Source organism: Grampus griseus (genome assembly GCF_964374135.1).
Source record: "Grampus griseus genome assembly, chromosome: 9".
Lineage (NCBI taxonomy): Eukaryota > Metazoa > Chordata > Mammalia > Artiodactyla > Delphinidae > Grampus > Grampus griseus.
In genome coordinates this window covers 2507280-2524712 of record NC_139003.1, presented here as the reverse complement: position 1 = coordinate 2524712, position 17433 = coordinate 2507280, and the positions used below count along the sequence as shown (strand labels likewise).

At 48.8% G+C, this 17433-nt stretch overlaps 1 protein-coding gene across 4 annotated transcripts in view; it reads left to right on the top strand.

The window, feature by feature from the left end:
• The window catches only part of RBM33 (RNA binding motif protein 33), a 113857-nt gene extending 97733 nt beyond the window's left edge, over positions 1 to 16124 (top strand). Inside the window, exons 16-19 of one of the 4 annotated variants that reach the window (XM_082661560.1) lie at positions 614 to 820; positions 3149 to 3337; positions 12611 to 12699; positions 12921 to 16124. In XM_082661560.1, coding sequence (XP_082517686.1) covers positions 614 to 820; positions 3149 to 3337; positions 12611 to 12699; positions 12921 to 12969 — 534 coding nt within the window. In that variant the 3' untranslated portion in view covers positions 12970 to 16124. Of the gene's footprint in view, positions 1 to 610; positions 821 to 3148; positions 3338 to 12610; positions 12700 to 12920 lie in introns of all 4 variants that reach the window. The other 3 variants (XM_082661559.1, XM_082661562.1, XM_082661561.1) reach the window with 3 other exon arrangements.
• The last annotated feature ends 1309 nt before the right edge of the window (positions 16125 to 17433 follow it).

Genomic DNA, 17433 nt, shown 5'->3' with positions numbered 1-17433 from the left:
TCTGCTCTTGTTCCAAACAGGACTGAGGCCGGAGACCAGCCTACGTGTGGGTACTTGTGACTCAGAGGAGGAGGGGCGACCAGGGTGCTGCTCAGCCTGCGGGCGCTCTGGGGAGCCCAAGTGTTCAGGGTTGTATCTGCAGGGAGGAAGGCACTGGGGCGCGCCTGGGATTCACAACCAGCGCCGGGGGACAGCGGGGCGAGTCAGGATGATGACCCGCTTTCATTAGGTTTGAGTGGGAGTTAAAAGTTTAAAACCGCTGCCTATACAAACTGTCAGATTTTCACAAGAATGCTCATGAAAATGGAAAAGGCATGTCGAGTATGAAGTATTTTTAAAGTCAAGCACTATTTCACTGAACTCAACAGCACTTACTTTAGTAATTATAGACCTCTTGAGTGGGTACAGTAATTAAAGATCTTAGTTTTAAATTTGAAAAATACTATTAAAACCCAAACCCCCGTCAAGTAAGAAATTTCCTTCGTGGCCCTGGTGAATGGCAGGCTTGACGGTTGTGCTTCTCGGTTGAGCACTGATCGAGGTGGACCCCGATGCTGGGGAGGGATGCCTGCTCGTGCGGAGACTGACCAGCGTGCTGCCTTGGTTTCAGCAGGGAGGAGAGAGCGATGGCTTTTTTCACCTGGAGGGCCAGCCTCAACGGCTCCCTCAGCCCCCAGAAGTGAGACAGCAGCCTGCCCGCAAGGTGACGCTGACCAAGGGGGCGCTTCAGCAGCCCCAGCACCCTCCGGTGGGGGCCCACGTGCACTCAGCCGGCCCTCCAGGCATCAAGAGCATCCAAGGAATTCACCCGGCCAAGAAGGTACTGCCTGTTACTGCCCCTGCCCCAGGAGCGGAGCCCGTGAACCCACTGATGGGAGTGCCTGGCGCAGCAGGAGTGCTCAGATTGTGGATGAACCAACCATAGTTTCCTTCGCCCTGGCTTTGAAAGCTAACGTGTTCACAAAAGCGCTTTCCTCTTGTGACATTTTGAGTGGTACGATGCTGGGAAATCACCCTAAACCCAGGCTGCGGGTATTTCGGGCAGCTCTGAGCTGTGCTCTGGGGACAGCCCTGCACAGAGCCCAGCCCAGCGCTCCTTCCTCCCCTGCCAGCTGCTCCTCCAGAGACTGCTTCCTCCTCGTCACCCCAGTTCGCAGATGGGAAGCCTTTGGGGGTGAAGTACCTTGCCCGAGAAAGTGCCTCTCCCCCCGGCTCTTCCCTCCTCCCTCCCTTGCTCTGGGGGTCGAGGGTGTGTTTTCCTTCTCCGAGCTCAGTGTGGGAGACGAGGTGTGGGCATCCAGTACCCCTTGTGAATTTAACCTTCCCGAGGAGAGGAGCGTCCCCCTTGTCCCATCATGTCCTGGTGGGGACCCCCCCAGCTTCTGGTGAGGGTGTCTTTGTAGCTTTCCCAAGGGCCCCCTCTCTGCCCGACAGCAAGGTCCCCTCTCGGCGCAGAAGCCAGATGCCCCTTGCCTGATGACCTTAGGGTGGAAGAGGAGCAACAATACTTGCTCTGAGTTTCTTCTAGAAAGCTCTGAACTCTGCCAGTTCATCCTCTCTGCTTGCCTTGCAGGTGATATTAAGGAGTAGTGTTAGCCTGAAGACCGTTCTTTGAAGTAATTCAGTTACTCCAGATTTATTTTCTCATAAATACCTTATGATACAGGGACAAACAGAGTAGTGACATTTTTGCTGCAGGTGGCACAGGCACAGACACATTAAGTCGTATCTTCAGATATACTCTTTAAAAATTGCTCCAGTCTAAATTTTCTTTGGTCAGGTGTTGTCCCTGGGTATGCTATGAGAAAGATCGTAGAACACCCCTCCCCCCCATAGTCTGTTGTACACACAGATAAAGCACTCGTGTTTCTTCATCCTCAGCCTCAGGTTACTCTCCTATAAAAGTGAGGACAGTAATCTTTCCTGGCTTATTTGGGCTCTTGCGAGGGTTTTATAAGAAGATACCTGGAATGTGAGCCAGCACTCGGTAGAGAATGTTGTTATTAATGTTATAGAACACACTGCTGGTTTCCAGGCAGTGAAACTTGCACTTTTTGATGGTGTTTTCCCATGTGACTTCTCTTGAAATACCCTTTTGCACTCTGGGAACTCACTTCACAGGAGTAGTTGTGTCGCCTCCTGTGGAATGTTCCGAAGTGTTGCGTTCTTTTCTCAGTTTCCCTTTATGTGGCACCCATTCATGTACTAAGGGTTCCATTCTGATTCCTGTCTGCCTTCCTCTGTGCCCTTCCCTGTGATGGGGCGGGAGGTCATTTTTGGCTCTTTCTACCCGACTCTCGGGCAGAGTTGGGCAGGACGTCTGGAAAGCGCAGTGAGCCCAGTCACATCCGCGTCTGCGTTTCACTGCTGTCCTGGTCTGGGGGCACTGGCGCTTTATCTACTTTCCGGATTAGAAAAGACGGGAAAGCTCAGCGGTTCCTTCTTGTTTAAAAGATCCCAGAACAGTGGTTTTGAGCCCTGGACGGCTTTAAAAAATGCTAAGGTCTGGGTCCTCCCTTAGGCCAGTGCTGTTGTAATTTCGGTGGGGGACAGGGGCACTCAGTCGTTGTAGTTGGGGTTTTTGGTTTTGTTTTGAAAGCCCTGCAGAGGAGTGTAATGTGCAGTGGTGCAGCCAGTGGGAGACTCCTGCTGCAGAATCTGCCCTCCAGGCTACGTAGTGTTGTGGCTTGCAGTGACAGGGAGGCGGCTGTGGGGAGCACCATTCACAGTCCCCTGGTCCCCGCTGGGTTTGCCTGTGGTACAGTGGGAGAAGTTTGGGCTCCGGGCCGTTAAGGACTGGACCCAGCCCTTTGTGTTACTCGCGGCAGGTTTCTGAACCCCTGTGATCCTGCTGCTTCGTCTGCGGGATGATGGTAGCACAGAAAGTGCCTACCTAGTACCACGCTTGGCACCAAGATAGGTGCAGACTTCGCTGCTTCCTTTTCCTTCCTTTTCTTTTACTCCAGTTTGCTGGGTACTGTGGTCTTATTTAGACATTAAACCCTTTTCTGATAGTGGATAAAAACTACAGAAGGTCCTGTCGTTCACGGTGTATTTTAATGGATTCTGATTTGTTCACTTTTGTATCTTAGTAGCTGTGAAAAAACCCCAAGCTTCAACCTTGAATAGTTCCTTTTGTTGTTGCCAGGTCATCATGCACGGGAGAGGCCGGGGAATGGCAGGTGCGATGGGCCGGGGCCGCCTGATGCCGAACAAGCAGAATCTCCGGGTGGTGGAGTGCAAGCCTCAGCCCTGCGTCGTGTCTGTTGAAGGGCTTTCTTCCTCCACTACTGACGCCCAGCTGAAGAGCCTGCTGATGTCAGTAGGACCCATTCAGGTGGGTCACCTGGGGCCCGTTCTGTCTGTGCCCTTTGTCCTTCCCAAGACTCGGTTATTTCTTCATTTAAGATCCCTTTGTGTTGGTTACTTCATGGTAAAACAGTACTCTTGAGAAGAAGGACAAGTATTTTATCTGCTGTGCACACTTGATGCCAGAACTTTGCCTTAGGCTTGGATTACTTGGAAATTATCAGGTGCTCAGAAACCTTATGAAATAGTTATTCTAGCCGAACAGATTGTCCTTTGAAACCCTCATATTATCCTAAAGTTCTTATATGCGCCCAAACACACAACCTTTTTGCTCTATCACACACTTGTTTTGTGTGTAACAATTTTAACATTTTAAAGTATCTAGCCTTTTGACCTTCATTTTCAGAAATAGCCTCACATGTTAACACCTGTGGAACTTGCTTTAGACTTTACAAATGTGAAATAATGTGGACTATATTTTGGTCTCTTAAGTTTTAAACTGGCTAATTCTAAATGCGTGAAGGTCTCTGCCGAGCTGGCTGCAGATGGGTCTCCAGTTGTGTTGTAAACAAAAATTGCCACTGAAATCCCTGATTGCTCCAGCCTCTAGAGCCCTGGAGGCAAACCAGCGCAGTGGGTAGACCTGGTTTTCCTTGAGCAGCGTGTCTGTAGTCCCCAACTCTGGCCTTTCCTGCCAGCTCCCCACCTCCCGCCCGCCCCCGCAACCCCCCTACGCCCACCCCCCCGAGCAGCACAGCCCTCCATCCTGCGCCAGGACCCATGTCTGAGGCTGGAGCGCTTGGGAAGGATGTTTGATGCAAATCGTAGGACGTGGATGTGAATGTTAGATTTCTGAGTAAAAAGTGCACAGAAAGGAGACTTCCCTGGTGGTCCAGTGGTTGCACTGCAGGGGGCACAGGTTTGATCCCTGGCCGGGGAGAACTAAGGTCCCGAAAGCAGCATGGCCAAAAAAAAAAAAAAGAACACAGCACAGAGTGCTTTCTTTAAAGGTCTCTTGCTTCATGGGGAAACAGAGTTGACACAAGTACATTACGTTAATTACATTAATTTTTAGTGTATTTTAAGCCTTCGTCTACCACTGAGTGTTGACAAGAGTGAGGTGTAGATGGAAGCCCTTCTGAGATGGTTTCGTTGTTTAGGTTTAACTACTTCTGCCTTCATCCTTGGATTCTCAGAGATGGTTAAGCTTAGTTTTCATGTGTATGTAATAGTGAAACGTTAGCCAGAGGCTGTGGCTTCTGTTTTTAGGAGGGTCAGTTTTCCAGCTGTATGGTCAGGAGCGGCTTGTCAGTCATCAAGAGGCATTAAGCTCATGGCCAAGGAGAGTTGTCCTTGGACAGTCCGTCATAACACGGATTAATTTGCAGGAACAGAACTGGCATTAGAGAACTTACGATGCATTGAAATATGGTTAAATTACGATAAATTAAAATATGGTTATCCTGAGTGGATTCTCAAACAAATGGCGGTTGAAAACTTGGGGTCAAATCACAGTTCACCAGGGATCCTGGAGTTAAAGACCTGGGGCCTAGTCCAGTCTGTTCTCTGGGGCCTCGTGTTCCTGGTGTCTGTGTTTGGGTGGGAAGTGGTAGCACTGTTGCTTTCCACGTGTGACCGGCTCATTTTCTGGGCTTTGCTTCTTCCTACGTAGTCTTGATAATTCTCTTGAGCATCCTTGAATGTGATTCAGTTTTCAAGAAGTGTGAAGGGCAGTGCTCTTGCTGCTTACAGCACTGCGTGAGGTTGACTGCCCTGCAGAAGTTAGCTTGGAGCCACTGCTAAAACACCTAACCTTGGTTTTATCCATCTTAAAAACTGAATTTTGAGTTCTGCATTTTGGGGGCCGTCTTTCCTCCCATTTGCCTTTTTTATTTTTTTTTCTCCTGTTCTGGAAAGAAGGATTAGAGATCATTGTGTTAAGTAAAGTTTAACTGAGGGCACTTAAAGCCAGGCAAAAACAATGCCAAGTGTTTTAAGGGCTTCTCTTAACTCGAAAGGGAGAGGAAGATAGGAAAATGAGAGTGGTGTTTTCTGAGTTACATCAGGTACCCTGAAAAGGCCACCGTAAAGAATCCCCGAGGGTGATGGATGGATCTGGCACTTACTAGTAGGGCATGTTCGTCCATCCCAGGGAGCAAAAAGCAGAGCTCTCGTTTCTTGCCAGTCTTACTTGGTTCCGTGGAATGGTTTTGAGGGAGAGTTTATAGATTTTTAAGCACCGCATTCACAAAGTGCTGAGTTACTCAATTTAAAAACAAACAGGGCTTCCCTGGTGGCCCAGTGGTTGAGAGTCCGCCTGCCAGTGCAGGGGACGCGGGTTCATGCCCCGGTCCGGGAGGATCCCACATGCCGCGGAGCGGCTGGGCCTGTGAGCCATGGCCGCTGAGCCTGCGCGTCCGGAAACAAACTGATCTGTCGATAGCAAGCTTCTGCCAGCATTAGATAGCTAAAGAATAATATTGCTAGGTATAAATTTTTTAAAGGCGTTTATAACAAGACTTCATTGTGGTTTAAGTATAAGTGCACTTCAGAGGGAGGGTTAGGGGACCCAGGCCTCCCGGCCCGCCGCGCTGGCTGAGGAAGAAACCTGTGTCAAGTCTCTGGTGGGCTGGGCTGTGGTGCCACCTGGCGTTCACTTAGTGTAACAGCAAGAGGTGGTGTCTGGACCAGGAAGGCCGGTTCCTTTGGGCCTTTAATTATGGGAACGGCAGTAACAGCACGTCAGCTCTGCTTGTTTTCTGTGGCGGCGTCACTCCCCGGTTAGTGTGCTGTCCCCTTAACCTGTTCTCATAAGCCTCTCTAAAGAGTCCTTTTTAAAGACATTTATCTGTAGTCTCCCTGACAGAATAAGGAAAAATGATAGAATTTTGTAGAAGTGTTCTGACCAGTGGTAGAAATGACACAGGAAGCATCGCAGCGTGTTTGAGAGTTTCAGGTGAGAGGGTGCAGTGAGAATAAGCCCACCTGGTACTCTCTAGCAGTGATAGGGAAAGAATCAGAAAGAAGGTTCTGCCCGGACACTGGGGGGGGGTCTTGCTCTTGGGGAAGGGAGGGGCCGGCTGGGTGCACGTGGGGCTCCGGGAGGCTGACTTGTGCGGGGCATGGGGGCTCCACAGACAGGTGAGTCTCGCGCAGGTGCCCCTCCGGTGACCGGCGCATGTTCCCCCAGAGCGGCCTCCCGCTGCGTTCCGGAAGACTGAAGTCGAATTAACTCTTAGGGTCAGGAAGTAAGGTAGTTATAACTTCTGAGCCCCTTTGCTTAGTTATCCTTATTTCCCTGTTTGAGGGATTTTACCTAAAACTGTTAAGAAAACTGTGTTATCCTATAGAGAAATGAAATTCCACGGTGTAAAAATAAAAGTATTTTCCTAAAATAAAAAGGCGGGCGCTGGCCATGAGCAACGGCAGTAACAACGGCTGAGGCTTAGATTAGGCCAACACGTGCCTGGCACTGTGCTGTTCACTTTTCCCTGGCTTCTTTCCTGATTTCTCCAACAACCCTGGAAGGTAGTCGCTAAACCGAGAGCCCGAGTGACCGGAGTGGCCATGGCGGCTCATTCTCGAAGCTGCCGGGCCCTCCGGGACGCGGCAGTGCGGCAGCAAGTGTCGGGCTTTGAGAGAGGGCTTCGGTTTTGGTCCCAGGTCTGCCGTTTATTGGTGTGCAGCTTCCCAACCAAGTACTTCACCTACGTGAGTCTCACGAACCACACAAGCTTGCAAACGCTGTCTCCTACCTCTTTCACTGTTCCCTGGCGTCACCCGGAAGGGGGAATGGAAGAAACATGGAGGCCTCCACATGCCATTGAGGGGGAAAGCGTGTGCTCTCGAAAGGCGGCCTGTTGTCCCAGAGCAGAGTCCTCTGGGGGGTTCGCTTCAGGCTGCTGAGGAGAGGCTGTCCGGGACCCACCAAGTTTGCCAAGCTCCCAATGCGGTAGTTCCAGGGAACCAGACACTTGGAAAGCCCTCATTCTGGTGGGTATCTTGGGCCGCCCAGTGAGGGGGAGCCCTTTTGAGCAGTCGTGTAAGTTGGGGTCACGTTAGAACATATCGCCTTCTGGGATGAGACCATCTTACCTTCTTTGCGTCTGGTTCTGACTGACCAGGGATGTCTGGTGGGTGATGTGGAGAAAGCTGGGATCTCAGTGAAAGCAGTTCAGTCATTTTGAAGTTCAGGACGTTTGGGAAGGAAAACACCAGGCATAGTCAAATGTAGACTTTCTGAAAACCGACATCACGAGGTTTAAAGAAAATATAGGCATGGCCGCATGATCTGAAACCGTAATGGGAAAAACTGTTAATTGGAGGCTCGCACACAAAGTTCTGAAAACACTGTTGTAAATAATCCCAAAAGAAAAAAGAGGATTCCAGGCAGACCATGTGATAAGACACGGGCTCTTACCTGCAGGACACGTTTGTACAAGATGAAGGTGAGTGTGGAAGAGGAGGGCCTCAGGATGTCTTTAAACTGTATCAGAGCAGAAAGAACAGCACTTACGCCGTGGACACAAGAAGCCCCAACACAGGACTCGAGGAAAAAACAGAATCGGCATCAAAAAAGACCACACACGCTGCGATGATTAGTTCAATATGAACAGGCACTGGAGGAGTCGTCGATTTCCGCGAGAAGTGGCCTGAGACGCTGCCCCGTCACCAGCGAGAGGGTCGGGTGGGCTGCATGCAGAAAGGGTCCGGAATGAAGGGATCCTGCGCCATGCTGCCCGAGGACTGGCTCGAGGAGCCCGGCTGCGAGGCTGGAGAAGGAAAGATTTAATGGGCATAGGCCAGCTGCCACCACCACGTGCAGGTGCCATCGCGTGAGAAAGGAAGACCTGGTACGTGTCCCTCGATGGTTCCCAAGCTGTCCCTGGAGGCTGGGCCCAACCCAGGGTGTCTTACCAGGTCTGGGGTGGAGCCCGAGAGAGTAGATGTCTAATGATTGATCAGTGGGGCTCTTGTTTGAGCAACTTCACTTGTTTAAAACAACTAATATCAATATCATTTTTGGCTTTAGGTTGATTCCTGAAGGTGCTGGGAACTGTTGGCCAGAGTGGGAGAATAGTTTAATTGATTTTCAGGACTGCAGAATCATTTCAGAATCCCCTTAACATTCATATGGGGATATAAGTATATGTATAGCTGATTCACTTTGTTATACAGCAGAAAGTAACACAACAATGTAAAGCAATTATATTCCAATAAAGATGTTAAAAAAAAAGAAAGAATCCCCATAATATTGTAATTTATTAGTATACATGGACATGAACACAAGCTCTTTCTAGAAAGAGGAAGAACTTTTCCTAATCAGGGAAAAAACGGCCAAGGTTCTGAACAGCATGGACATTTTTCTGGACTTTAAATTGTGGGTTGTCACAGCTCTTCTACTGTTATGTAGTGCCTTGTGGCAGTTCAGTCAAATGGCCCTGAATGGGATGGCTGAATATAAACAAAGGAAGCGGCCAACTAAAGGAGTATTTTAACAGGTATTTTGCTACTTATAGTAGCACAGTTATTCTCAAATTTTCTGCAGATGTCTTGTCTCTGAAAAATGAGAAGTATATCAGGGTGGGCGTGGGCAAGTTAGCCTGTCTCTCCGAGGGCCAGTACCATATTTGTGGGGGAGATGGGGCGGGGTCAGAGTGAGTGTGTAGACTGGAGACAAAGTTTAACTCTTCGTTCATTCTGGGTGAATTGAAGTGTTTAATTATTTGGAAATGGGCTACTGATTAGCAGAAGCACATATTTTCAAAGTAGAAGCTGGTGATCATAATAAGTTTTTAGCTTATTAGTGGACAGCGTCTTTTCCTCTCTTCGCAATAAAGTGATCGCTAATACTTGTCATTTTGGTAGGTCAGAAATGGTTGAATATTGACAGTTTTAGCAATTCAGTGTTATATCTGAAGATAGGTTTTGTTTTTTGGAAAAGGGTGCAGAAATGTCAATAAAGGGGAACAGACAGAAAACAAATTTTAAGACAGTGTTATTACTTTTGTTGACTATTGAGAACTGATCCTGCATGCCGCAACTAAGACCTGACACAGCCAATAAATAAGTAAATATTAAAAAAAAATTTCATTGAAAGTTTATGCTCTCTTGATTGATACCTTCTCAATCAAATTGAGCTTTAAACCACTTAGATACAGATAAGCTATCTTCTTACCTCTTACCTTATAAATTGGTAAATGGTAAAGAGGAAGCTTCATGCCTTCATTCCACATTGTGAAATCACCCAGAGGAAATGACATCTTGACATGCTTTTTCTCAAAAGAAGAGCATAGTATTTTCAAAATCCAGATTCCATCTGTGAATTGTAGAGTGTGGATAATCACTTGTGGTATCATAACAAGTTAGTTTTTTCTTGTCTGTTCCTAATCGAGCGATTTTTGTAGTTTTGGACAAAATAAGTTTAGGTTAAGTTCTCCTAAGTCTTGTGGTAAGAACTGCCACAGTGCTGGCCGCAGTTCATGAAGAAACGGAGCTGTGCCTACACCCCAGCGCCCTCGAGCACTGCGGCCACGTGGCCGGAAGAGGAAAAGGGTGCCTGAGGCGCCCGAGATGGAATCAGAAAGCAGGGCCTGGCGGGAGGTTCTGCTGCAGTGCTTGGGTTGGACCTGGGCTTGAAGCTGGCTCTTACCCACGTTCTTCTCTGGCCTCCTCTGGTGGTGACAGGACAGCACGGCATTTCCTCTTGCATTTTCTCTTCAGGAGCAGTTCCAGAAGAGCTTCAGCAGCTGGAGATCGTTCAAGGATAAGGCACAGAGTGGGCGTGAGCCGAAAGCGGGGGCTGGCAGAGAAAACAGGTCTTTGTCAAGTAACGAATTTGAGAGGCCAGAAAAGCCGCATGCTGACAGTGTATCCAAGAGAAGTTAATTGATGGCATTAATTAAAGACCAGGTTGCTGAGCTTTACTTGTCCAGTTAACTTAATGATAAGTGAAATCATCAAGAAAAATCTTTTGCGTCTGGTTTTTATATCTGAAAGAAGAGGAAAACTCTAGTATCTACTAAACTGGCTTCAGAAAACCAGGCAGACGGAGCTCACTGCAGCCTAGTGGCCGCCTCTGTCACCTCCGGGCCTGGTCCTTGCACTGGTCCGGGTCTGGTTGGTGATGTGCCCCAGACTATCTGACTGCTCCTCCGAGGGGAGCCTGTGTGTAAACCTTAGTGCCATGTAATATGGAGACTTGAAACTGTTTATTTCTGTGTGAAGCACTGAAAAGCAACTTTTGGGAAAGAATATTTTTTTAGCGCTCTCCTGGTCATGTTTTACTCATGGGAGTTCTGTGTTTACTAAAATGGAGAGTGCTTATTTCATATACAGTATACTTTTTTTTTTTTTTTTTTTTTTTTTTTGCGGTACACGGGCCTCTCACTGCTGTGGCCTCTCCCGTTGCGGAGCACAGGCTCCGGACGCGCAGGCTCAGCGGCCATGGCTCACGGGCCCAGCTGCTCCACGGCATGTGGGATCTTCCCGGACCGGGGCACGAACCTGCGTCCCCTGCATCGGCAGGCGGACTCTCAACCACTGCGCCACCAGGGAAGCCCCCAGTTTACCTTGTTTGAACGTATTTCAAGGAACTGATACTTTGGCTATGTGCTTTTGTTGTAGGTCTTTGAACAAATGCTTTACAATGAAACAGCCACGTGTGTGAACACTTCTAAAGCGTTGTGTTTTACCATTAGATATTTTTTCTGGCTGTTAAACGTCACTGGACAGAAGCCCAGACACAGCAGACGGTTCCCCGCCACTGAGTCCTCTGCTACTTCCTCAGGCTGTGTCCCCGTGGTAGCAAGGCCCCCCTGCCACTTTGCTCATTGCCGCAGACACACATGGCAAGTCACCAAAATGCTTGAGAAGGATCAGACTCCGGAGAGTGGGACCGGCTGAGAAATCCGAATTCTCCTCCGGCGCATCCCTCCCGAATCCTAGGATCCTACGTCCCCAGGCCTCGGGGAAGCACAGAGCTGCCCCTTGTCCTCAGGGCAAGTGTGAGGGAGGACCAGGTGAAAGTTCACTGTCCCTGCACCAGTCTCTTCACTTGATGGATCCATCTTCTTCATGAACTCACTTGGTTTTTACTGCAAATAGTAGCCTCAGGAATGATTGTTTCAAATCCTAAAGATTTAATTTTCTTTTTAAGGTTTTTTTTGATGTGGACCATTTTTAAAGTCTTTATTGAATTTCTTACAGTATTGCTTCTATGTTTTGGGTTTTTTGGCTGCGAGGCATGTGGGATCTTAGCTCCCCGACCAAGGATCAAACCCGCACCCGCTGCATTGGAAGGTGAAGGCTTAACCACTGGACCGCCAGGGAAGTCCCCTAAAGGTTTAATTTAAGATGCCGCTTCTCTCAGACTTTTTAAAGCACAGACTGTGACCAAATTATGCTGATGGCTGCCACAGACACAGCTGCCCCTCACTGTGGCCCACCTACATATATGAAACCCTTAACTTACCCCAGTGATAATTAGGAGATAACTACCCACTCCGACCGTGGGGTCCCGTTGCCTTACAGCAGTTCCTCCTGTATGATGAGTATTGTGCTTTTAAAAAGCTTACTGAGGGCCCCGTGGAAAATCGCCTGACAGGAAGATGTGAAAGCAGAAAGTAACTCTCCAAGGACACCTGTCCTGGGCCTCCCCAGGAAGGTTTAGAGAGAAGATTGGGTGGCTGACAGGGCAAATGATGGAAGGTCTATATGTGTATATATATATATATATATATATATATATATATATATATTATTTTTGGCTGCGTTGGGTCTTCGTTGCTGCGCGTGGGCTTTCTCTAGTTGCGGCGGGCAGGGGCTACTCTTGGTTGTGGAGCACGGGCTCTAGGCACGCGGGCTTCAGTAGCTGTGGCTCGTGGGCTTAGTTGCTCCGCGGCATGTGGGCTTTTCCCAGATCAGGGCTCGAACGTGTGTCCCCTGCATTGGCAGGTGGATTCTTAACCACTGTGCCACCAGGGAAGCCCCCTGATGGAAGGAAGGTCTTAACACCAAGCTGTGAGGACACGAACGACTGCTGCTCAGGGCAGTGACTTAGCGAAGCACTGTTGCTGGATAGATTATCTGGATAGATTACAAAAAATTGCCAGGGAGGTAGAATTAGTTGGTTTTAGTGATCTAAGTGTCAGCCTGGACTCAAATTTTGCATTAAATCTGATGTATAAAAATGAATGAATGAATGAATGCATGTATGTATGAATGTATGTATGTATGTATGTATATGTATATTACACCCCATACAACAGGATTCTAAAGTGTTTCTGTCATCTTCCTTCAGAGTTTACAGATGCTTCCCCAGCAGCGGAAAGCCATAGCCAAGTTCAAGGAACCCGCCCATGCGTTAGCGTTTCAGCAGAAGTTCCACAGGTAGCCTTGGAGCCCCTGGTGACAGGTGGGAGATGGGAGGAGTCTGTGCTGCCACCTGCTGTCTGTCTCTGCGGAGACGCGCCGCCGCCTCCTGTGACGTGGGTGGTCACCCCGGGTGTGGTGGATCCTCTCTGTCAGTCTGCATGTTTCTTCCGCTTGATCCCGTGGCTGCTGATGTGCACAGGTAGCCTAATGGTCACTGTTTCTTTAAATCCCCACAGGCATATGATAGATTTGTCCCACATAAATGTGGCCCTGATTGTTGAGTGATTTCTGGCAGGAGAGCCTGACCGTAACGCTGCACACGCGCTGTGGAATTTCTTCCTGGGAGCTGCTGCGCAGAGCCCCGCGAGCTTAGGTCTCTCCGTCCGCAGCCCTGCGTGGCTGTCGTCCGGAGCGCCCAGCGGCCCAGCACTGATTCCAGAAGAGCTGACCTTACGGGACGCGGCAGACTCGACTCGGTGTTAGATCGCTTCACATTCTCTTGTCACCACAAAGAACTACAGGTTTCGCTTTCTCATGTTTTCAAAGTGCTTACAATGCATGTAGACATCGTTCTTCGTGATCTTATGTATGATCGATTACAGCGACTTAGAGTGAGTAAAGACATTAACGTCACAAATTCTCAGTAGTTTTCACAGCAAAGAATATTTGATAATGGTTGCACTTATCTTCAGTGCAGGCTAGATGAGCGTTTTCTCAACCAGCTTCACTTGTTTTACCGTCTCAGAAAGCCCTCAAAAGGCTCTTGTAAAAACGTAGGTTAAAATTCGGGTGATTATGATTGGCAGTTGCATATCCTGGAAAGCAGGGTATGAGGGTGGTTGGGAGTGGTGCCAATTGTGTGGCCGATTCTGCTTCTTGTAAATACTCCAAAAGCGCCAACTGTATAGTCCTAGTTCCAAAGGGAGCGCCCCCTTTTATACTCGTTCTGAATGCGGCGGAAGTGCTGCTGGGCGTCGTCACACGCCCCCAGGCTGAGCGCAGGTGTCCGGATGCCCTCACCTCCAGCCCTCGCTGGGCTCCCTGCTAGGCGAGCGTAGCATACCTGCCAGGTGAGGAGGGTAGGACAGCCTGAAGCTTTCGCAGGCCTGTTTGGTTTTTTCCTCTTTTTAAGTGCAGCCCCAAGTGGCATGTTCATGTCACCGGCTCTGTGACGCATATAGAACATTCTTGGGCAATCTGTGATTAAGATTTTCTTTTTTGAAGGCCTTTTGAGCAGGGGCTGCGCTGTCCTTCAGTGGACCCGAGAGCGAGGGGATGTTTGCGCTGGCTTGTCGTTCTCCGTGGCGTGTGGCGCAGTGTGTCTCTGGGATGCTGGGTAGGCTCCTTCAGGTGAGAGACGCTTCCTCCCCTTAAAGTCATCTGTAGTAAAATTCATTCTGGGCAAATGTGGAAAAAAGTGCCTTATTGTATTTCTGCTCATGAAGGAGTTTCACTATTTTGGATTGATTCTAATGTGGACCTGAACTAGTTGAGCAAATGATACCGGGGCATACTCAGACTTTTTAGCTATATTTTATACCTAAGATTTCCTGTGAGATTTATTAATGGAATTAAGGGAAATAGAAGCCTGTTACCACCGGTTAATGCGTCTGGTTAGCCCAGCGAGGACCAGATGTGAGCAGGCAGCCCCCGCTGCAGCAAGGCGTCCCTCCTTCTCAGCCTTCTCTTGGGAGCTAAGACACAGGTCACGTGAACTTGTATCTTCTTATTTTCACAGTTGAAATTTTGTATTACTTTTTCAAATTAAGTTACCAGAACCAGAGAAGAGCATTTCAGACCCTGTGAGACTTCCTGTAGCATTGATTCCACTGTGGTACCGTGTGCTAGGAGTGAGTCTGGAATGTGAAGGTGGGTGTTGATGACTGCTCTTCAGAAGATTTCGGTTCCGGGAAACTATAGGCACTCATAGAACACGCTAGAACACCCCCTCGCCCCCCTGAGCTGAGGTGCCTGGCCACCCGTGCTCCAGAAAGCCCCTGCCTAACCCTTGGGAGGTGGTGGTGTGTGCCAGCCTGGCCCCGGGTGCTCCGGCGGAGCATCCAGATGGCCAGTGGCCGCTGCCGCCGTCCTCACAGGTAGAGATAAAGTTGCGTTCACAGGTTAGGAGCTCAGTCCACGGAGAGCCGCGTTGAAGTGGTGAGTTGGGTAGCATGCAGGCACCACATAGGAGAGACCCACACCACTTCCCCGCCCTGGGCAGCAGGAAGGCTTACAGTTAATGGACTTATTTTATCACCGAGGACTTAATGACGCAGTGAGCTGAGTATACAAAATTTGACCGCTTTTTGAAATAGTCTGAGTGTGTTGTGGCTGTGAAGCTAAAAATCTGCATGTTGTCTCTGAAAAGTAGCCATTCAGGCGTACTTTCTTCTAGTTAGTGGTAAGAAACGAATCCTATTTGGGCACCTTTGTTCAAGGCAGACCTCATGGCTACTTTAAGGTCTGTTTTTGTGTTGTCTGAGTCTGACAGGGGTGCCCCGGAACAGGTGTGTGTCTGTAACAGTCTACGCACACAGAGAAGTAAGCTTTCTCTTGATAGAAAGTTCTTGAAAGGCCTAGTCGAGCCGGGCCTTCCGGAAAGGACTGGTTAGAAAGGCTTCCCGCGGTCGCTTCCTGATGCACACGGCCCCTGGGCACGGGCTCTGTTAGTGCCAGCCAGGCCTGGGAACAAAGGCTTTGCTTTCCTTGAGGGAAACTGGAAAAGGAAAGAAAGAAGCAGAATTAGAAAGGAACGTTATTTCCATTTTTGGTGCACTTCTCGCAGTGAAATCAGACCACGGTGAGCTGAACCCTCTTGGAAGATCTGCTGCAACCATTATCTTTGTTCTTTCGTTATCATGCATTTAAAGGGTATGCAGGAGCAGTTAACAACCATGTAAATATGGACCTCTTAAAACTAAATGTTATTGGAAATGCTTTCAATTCAGCAGCATCTTAGCTATTTGTTAGTTCCTTTGTGTTGTCTTATCAAAGTTTAATGGCTGCAGTTCCATAACTGTTGATGTGTTTGTGTGTATATTCGATTTTTATAAAGATGGTAGTAAGTCAATACATTTATCCTGACCTGTGTATTATTTGTTCACAAATTCAAGAAGCCAGTAAATATCAGTATATCTCATAAGGTGAAGACAGTAGGTGACTGTGTGGACCTGAGGTGCTTTTTCTTTTTGCATTATATCTTGTTTTGATCTTATGCTGTAACAGAAGCTCACTTAGCTACTTATCTGAGCATAACCTTGCACTACCGTTGGTCTGGCCACATTTGTTAAATTCTTATACTGATATCCTTCTTAAGGAGAAATATCGTCTCTTTTTTCCAAAAGAAATATTGCGGGTTCCCCCCTTTCTGGACAGGCAGCATGCTAAGTAGGTGTCTGTGCCCTCTCCCCACCGGGGAGGGCGGGGGAGGGGACGGGGGGAGGGGAGGGGGGCGTCATCATAACTACTTCTAATTGGGGGTCTTCCTTCTCATGATTTGTAAAGGTCCTGGATAAACAATTGTTTATGCTTGGTTTTGTAGCGTTTCTGAATTGTGACAGCTTAGATCCTGCACAAAGGGGTCTTTTTTTTTAAAGGGCATTTGGCTTAATTATGCAAACAGACTTTGTTGCTGGAAGGAGGCTGGGAGGAGGTGTCCAGGGTGAGGGAAGAAGGAGCCTAGAAGTGGGGCGAGGAGAGTTGTAGCACGGAGGGGTGCTAACGAGGGTCCATCAGAGGCTTTATTCTAACACGCTGGCTCTGCACAGGAGTCAGCCGGTCTGGTGGGGAGGCCTGCGGGCGGGCGGCGGGCACGGTGGGCTCGGCAGATGTCCGCTGGCGGCCCGGGCTGGAGGAGGGGCGTCCGCGCCAGGCCCAGCCCCTTGGGCTCGGTGGACCGCCGGGCTCTTGGACAGGAGGAGGCCTGGCTGGCTTGCGTGGAGGGTAGATGAGAACTGAGGCCGTGTTGTTTTGAGAACCTGTCACTTTCTTTTTTTGTTTTTTTTTTGTTTTTTTGTTCTTTTGTGTGTTTTTTTGGCTTCTGGTTTTTGTTTTGTTCTGTTTGGCTTTTGTTTTCTTATTTTTTTAAATTTCTTTGTTGTTTAATTGAAGGTAAGCTCAATGTGCTCGTCGTCCCCTCCTGGGGACGGTCAGGTTTTGGTCAAGGTCTGTGTGCAGAGCACCTAGAGCCGCTCTTGGGGGCTTCTGTCCTCCCTTCTGTCCCTTAGATCCTGGAGAGGCAGCGGGCCGCTTGTCCAGAAGCGTGTCCCCGGCGGGCGCAGGCCCGCGCTGCCCTTGCTCTCCTGGTGCGTCTCTGGGCTTCCCTCACACCCCGGTAGAGCTGCTTTCACTTTCCTGTAGTCAGCTAGAGGCCCCGCCCTGCCCCGTCCCCCCACAGCCCAGCTCCTTTCTCTTTGTTTGTTGGGGGAGGGGGTGGGGTGCTTGAAAGGTATTTGATTTTTTACAGGGTTTTAAGTGACAGAATTCTAAAAGGGAATTAACCAACAGAGGGAAGGGGGGTGGGTGAGGCGAAATAGGACCAGGAGATGCCCCCACCCCCCATGAAGGAAGCCACAGGAGTTATATCGATAGAGGGAAAATTTAGATACTCCATTGTATTTAATGAGCATTTTATCAATTAACCTTCTCAGCTCTTCTTAAAACTTGTGAATGATGCATTATTTTGGACATTGGTAAATACGATCTCTCCAAAGGCAGTCAGCCTTGACTTCTATTAAATCCTAAGGATTT